The sequence below is a fragment of the Uranotaenia lowii genome, chromosome 2 (genome assembly GCF_029784155.1).
Source record: "Uranotaenia lowii strain MFRU-FL chromosome 2, ASM2978415v1, whole genome shotgun sequence".
NCBI lineage: Eukaryota > Metazoa > Arthropoda > Insecta > Diptera > Culicidae > Uranotaenia > Uranotaenia lowii.
The window spans coordinates 126,982,859-126,988,830 of NC_073692.1; the positions used below are offsets into that span (position 1 = coordinate 126,982,859).

The 5,972-nt window shown below is 29.9% G+C and overlaps 1 protein-coding gene across 1 annotated transcript; it reads right to left on the bottom strand.

Annotated features, from left to right (window-relative positions):
* Positions 1-997: 997 nt before the first annotated feature.
* Positions 998-2,259, bottom strand: LOC129747316 (serine protease snake-like). The gene is made up of 2 exons (XM_055741468.1): positions 2,013-2,259; positions 998-1,941 (listed from the first exon to the last, which is right to left on the bottom strand). Exons 1-2 carry the CDS (start codon positions 2,101-2,103, stop codon positions 1,079-1,081), a joined length of 954 nt encoding a protein of 317 aa, XP_055597443.1. The 5' UTR covers positions 2,104-2,259; the 3' UTR covers positions 998-1,078.
* Positions 2,260-5,972: the final 3,713 nt, after the last annotated feature.

The following is a 5,972-nucleotide window of genomic DNA, read 5'->3' on the forward strand; positions in this document are numbered from 1 at the left end:
GTTCTAACATACTTATTACTTAAATCATAATAAAAAACAATCTGACGAAAAATTTCAAAAAATCGGTTGACAAATTCTGCTTTAATCTTCCATTTCAAAACAGGTGTTTTTTTTTAATTTTCTAACAATTCCATTCAATTTGGACATACTTTGAAACAATCCGGATTTTACGAAAAATCCTGTGAGTTAGAAAACTAATTTGTTTGTAAAATGAAAATTCACATCCGTTATATTATCATTTTTTTTAAATTGTGATCTCGCAACATTCACATAAAGAGAAGACAGTAAAAGGTATTGAACAATTTCCAACAATTTTCATCTTCTTTTAATTAGCTTTTTATGTTTAAGTGGATGAGATATTTACCTTTCACAATTTTAAGTCGAAAGTATTGAGATACAACCATTTTTATGTTTCTGTTAGAAATTTTTGCTAACTATTTTAATTTTCCGGAGTAAAGTATCAAAGTGTTCGTGTCTAATCACTGGCTTGAGCAATTGATAATTCTATAGTCTGTTGGCAGATCCAAATGCATGTCAAGTTAGTAAACAAATAAATAACAATAATCAATAGTAAGCGATTCACGATTAGCGCTTTAAGCTTTAAGCGATATTTAAGCACATTTAGCATATTTATTTAGCGATCGCTTACTTTGAATGAGTTACCGATTTAATTAGCGGCCCTACTTTTTCAGTTAGCGGTGCTGGACACGGCTAATAACTAGTGGATGACAATCAATAAATTCTTAAAACATTTCGGTCATACGTCTTGAAAGTATTTATCGACTGTGGAAGCTTTTTGCAGGATTTTAATAATTTGATAGCGGATATGCAATTTCTAGTTTTGCCGTTCAATCTTTTCAATGGCCCTGTTTATTTGTTGTGCTTTCACACCTGATTGATGAAACATTCAGAGAAGTATGAAAGTTGGATTAAAATTGAATGATGAATAATTTATCATTTTAATAATGCAAAAATTATATTTATTTTATAATGACTGAGTAAATTTTGTTGCATTTGGTTTACACTTTTGGTTTACACTGTTGTGAGAGTAGGTTGGTACAATTGTTTAATAGGGAAATCAACTGCCCCAGACGACCCGTTCAATCCAACCGACATACTTGGAAACGTGAGTATAAATATTGGGCGATCGTCCAACGCCACAGGCCGCCCCGGTCGAAGTTACTCCGATGATCTGATAGGTGCATCCTTTCGGTTCCGTGACGATCTGCACCGGACCTCCGGAATCACCCTGGCAGGTATCTTTGGCTCCCGCTGCAGCACCGGCCTGATTTCCGATGCAAAGTTGCCCATCGATGATGCCCTCTCGGAATGCTCTCAGATTCAGGAACTGCTTTTCGCACTCGGATGGATCCAGAAAGTCCAGCTGCACTTTGCGTAGTGTGTTTGAAAGATCTCCTTGGTCTTCGGTGAATCCGAAACCGGTTGCTATGACAGAGGACACGTTGATGGTTGGATTGGTCCAGAGGCAGGCAGGTCTTATGTATTTGGAAAATTTTACTTTTTCTTTCAGTTTGACCAGGGCAATGTCGTGGTACGATTGCGAGGGCCTGTAATTTGGATGATTGATGATTTGTTCGATTTCGAAATCGCGGTGATCTGGACTTGCTTCGGCCAGATTCGATTCTCCTAGCCGTACCAGCTGTGGTTCACCATATTTGAAGCAATGAGCCGCCGTTAGGACGTACTGATCACTTATGAGAGAGCCTCCGCAGCGAAAATCTAGACTTTCTGATTCTTCATTCGGGTAGCCCATAACGGCGTGGTGCGGAAATTCTCCCGGGGCAGCATCTTCTCCGCCAACGATCAGCTTCACTATTTTGCTGCAGTTGAAATATTCAATCTTTACCGGCGGGGAACTTCCCGGCAGAAGAAACGAAACCGAGGATCGAACTACTGTCAGATCACGAATTTCTTGACATTCTGAAATGAGTCATTCGTTTTTAGCGATCCGAACGCAACGTGATAAGATTGAGTGATTATTATTGACTTACTTTGCTCTGCTACGCGTTGTCCGGCGACTAAAAGCTGCAGCGTAGTAGCTGCTAGTATTGTGACCCAAATGCAAACCGCGAAGCCGATCATGGTGGCAATAATGAACCGAGTAATCTTACTCCGTTGCAGCCAGTTCTATTTAACGATTCAGAACGCGGGGAATAACCAGTTTCGAGGCGGTGTGTTATTATTATCACTAGCGAATGTAAGATGTTGTCAGCGATCAATCTGATTACATTTAGGGCTCGCTTGGGCGAAAACCGGCCCTCAAGTAGAAATGCCAGTATATACTGAAAAAATTTCAACCTTCATACCAAAAAGGGGGAAAGTCGAAATAAGGTCAAATTTCAACACGAAGCATGTGTGTACGCGTGAGGCATCAATTTTTTGGATATCAACATTCAATAATTATTCTATAAGTTGATATTTTCATGGTCTCTTTTGAATAAGGAAGATAGATTCCGGTAAGCAATATTTTGATTTTATTGAATGGTTGAATAATAGTTGGAATTTCCGTACTTTTCCCAAGATGAAAACCTGATATTTATTGGCAGTAAATATCTACTCATAGAAGGTATAAATAAACTGGATCGTGTCGTGGGTGTGTGTTAAGGTTTGTTTACTTTTGAAAATGAATGTTCTTCAACAATTCGTCATTACGAATTGTTTCTCGTTTCATTTCAATAAGACATGATTTAGGAGTGCCTCAAGGTACTCAAAACCAATCAATATAGTTTATTTCGAATAAAGTTTATTCCACAAAAATTTGGAAGAATGCTTGAATTGCCAATTTAAAAAAAAGCAATCAACCCCAAATCACTTGTAAATTTTTTGATACACCGCGATTTCATTTTGACGTCATTTTGACGTCATTTTGACGTCATTTTGACGTAATTTTTGTCATTTTTGTCATTTTTGTCATTTTTGTCATTATTGTCATTTTTGTCATTTTCATCATTTTTGTCATTTTTGTCATTTTTGTCATTTTTGTCATTTTTGTCATTTTTGTCATTTTTGTCATTTTTGTCATTTTTGTCATTTTTGTCATTTTTGTCATTTTTGTAATTTTTGTCATTTTTGTCATTTTTGTCATTTTTGTCATTTTTGTCATTTTTGTCATTTTTGTCATTTTTGTCATTTTTGTCATTTTTGTCATTTTTGTCATTTTTGTCATTTTTGTCATTTTTGTCATTTTTGTCATTTTTGTCATTTTTGTCATTTTTGTCATTTTTGTCATTTTTGTCATTTTTGTCATTTTTGTCATTTTTGTCATTTTTGTCATTTTTGTCATTTTTGTCATTTTTGTCATTTTTGTCATTTTTGTCATTTTTGTCATTTTTGTCATTTTTGTCATTTTTGTCATTTTTGTCATTTTTGTCATTTTTGTCATTTTTGTCATTTTTGTCATTTTTGTCATTTTTGTCATTTTTGTCATTTTTGTCATTTTTGTCATTTTTGTCATTTTTGTCATTTTTGTCATTTTTGTCATTTTTGTCATTTTTGTCATTTTTGTCATTTTTGTCATTTTGTCATTTTTGTCATTTTTGTCATTTTTGTCATTTTTGTCATTTTTGTCATTTTTGTCATTTTTGTCATTTTTGTCATTTTTGTCATTTTTGTCATTTTTGTCATTTTTGTCATTTTTGTCATTTTTGTCATTTTTGTCATTTTTGTCATTTTTGTCATTTTTGTCATTTTTGTCATTTTTGTCATTTTTGTCATTTTTGTCATTTTTGTCATTTTTGTCATTTTTGTCATTTTTGTCATTTTTGTCATTTTTGTCATTTTTGTCATTTTTGTCATTTTTGTCATTTTTGTCATTTTTGTCATTTTTGTCATTTTTGTCATTTTTGTCATTTTTGTCATTTTTGTCATTTTTGTCATTTTTGTCATTTTTGTCATTTTTGTCATTTTTGTCATTTTTGTCATTTTTGTCATTTTTGTCATTTTTGTCATTTTTGTCATTTTTGTCATTTTTGTCATTTTTGTCATTTTTGTCATTTTTGTCATTTTTGTCATTTTTGTCATTTTTGTCATTTTTGTCATTTTTGTCATTTTTGTCATTTTTGTCATTTTTGTCATTTTTGTCATTTCTGTCATTTTTGTCATTTCTGTCATTTTTGTCATTTTTGTCATTTTTGTCATTTTTGTCATTTTTGTCATTTTTGTCATTTTTGTCATTTTTGTCATTTTTGTCATTTTTGTCATTTTTGTCATTTTTGTCATTTTTGTCATTTTTGTCATTTTTGTCATTTTTGTCATTTTTGTCATTTTTGTCATTTTTGTCATTTTTGTCATTTTTGTCATTTTTGTCATTTTTGTCATTTTTGTCATTTTTGTCATTTTTGTCATTTTTGTCATTTTTGTCATTTTTGTCATTTTTGTCATTTTTGTCATTTTTGTCATTTTTGTCATTTTTGTCATTTTTGTCATTTTTGTCATTTTTGTCATTTTTGTCATTTTTGACATTTTTGTCATTTTTGTCATTTTTGTCATTTTTGTCATTTTTGTCATTTTTGTCATTTTTGTCATTTTTGTCATTTTTGTCATTTTTGTCATTTTTGTCATTTTTGTCATTTTTGTCATTTTTGTCATTTTTGTCATTTTTGTCATTTTTGTCATTTTTGTCATTTTTGTCATTTTTGTCATTTTTGTCATTTTTGTCATTTTTGTCATTTTTGTCATTTTTGTCATTTTTGTCATTTTTGTCATTTTTGTCATTTTTGTCAATTTTGTCATTTTTGTCATTTTTGTCATTTTTGTCATTTTTGTCATTTTTGTCATTTTTGTCATTTTTGTCATTTTTGTCATTTTTGTCATTTTTGTCATTTTTGTCATTTTTGTCATTTTTGTCATTTTTGTTGTCATTTTTGTCAATTTTGTCAATTTTGTCAATTTTGTCAATTTTGTCAATTTTGTCAATTTTGTCAATTTTGTCAATTTTGTCAATTTTGTCAATTTTGTCAATTTTGTCAATTTTGTCAATTTTGTCAATTTTGTCAATTTTGTCAATTTTGTCAATTTTGTCAATTTTGTCAATTTTGTCAATTTTGTCAATTTTGTCAATTTTGTCAATTTTGTCAATTTTGTCAATTTTGTCAATTTTGTCAATTTTGTCAATTTTGTCAATTTTGTCAATTTTGTCAATTTTGTCAATTTTGTCAATTTTGTCAATTTTGTCAATTTTGTCAATTTTGTCAATTTTGTCAATTTTGTCAATTTTGTCAATTTTGTCAATTTTGTCAATTTTGTCAATTTTGTCAATTTTGTCAATTTTGTCAATTTTGTCAATTTTGTCAATTTTGTCAATTTTGTCATTTTTGTCATTTTTGTCATTTTTGTCATTTTTGTCATTTTCATCATTTTCATCATTTTTGTCATTTTTGTCATTTTTGTCATTTTTGTCATTTTTGTCATTTTTGTCATTTTTGTCATTTTTGTCATTTTTGTCATTTTTGTCATTTTTGTCATTTTTGTCATTTTTGTCATTTTTGTCATTTTTGTCATTTTTGTCATTTTTGTCATTTTTGTCATTTTTGTCATTTTTGTCATTTTTGTCATTTTTGTCATTTTTGTCATTTTTGTCATTTTTGTCATTTTTGTCATTTTTGTCATTTTTGTCATTTTTGTCATTTTTGTCATTTTTGTCATTTTTGTCATTTTTGTCATTTTTGTCATTTTTGTCATTTTTGTCATTTTTGTCATTTTTGTCATTTTTGTCATTTTTGTCATTTTTGTCATTTTTGTCATTTTTGTCATTTTTGTCATCTTTGTCATTTTTGTCATTTTTGTCATTTTTGTCATTTTTGTCATTTTTGTCATCTTTGTCATTTTTGTCATTTTTGTCATTTTTGTCATTTTTGTCATTTTTGTCATTTTTGTCATTTTTGTCATTTTTGTCATTTTTGTCATTTTGTCATTTTTGTCATTTTTGTCATTTTTGTCATTTTTGTCATTTT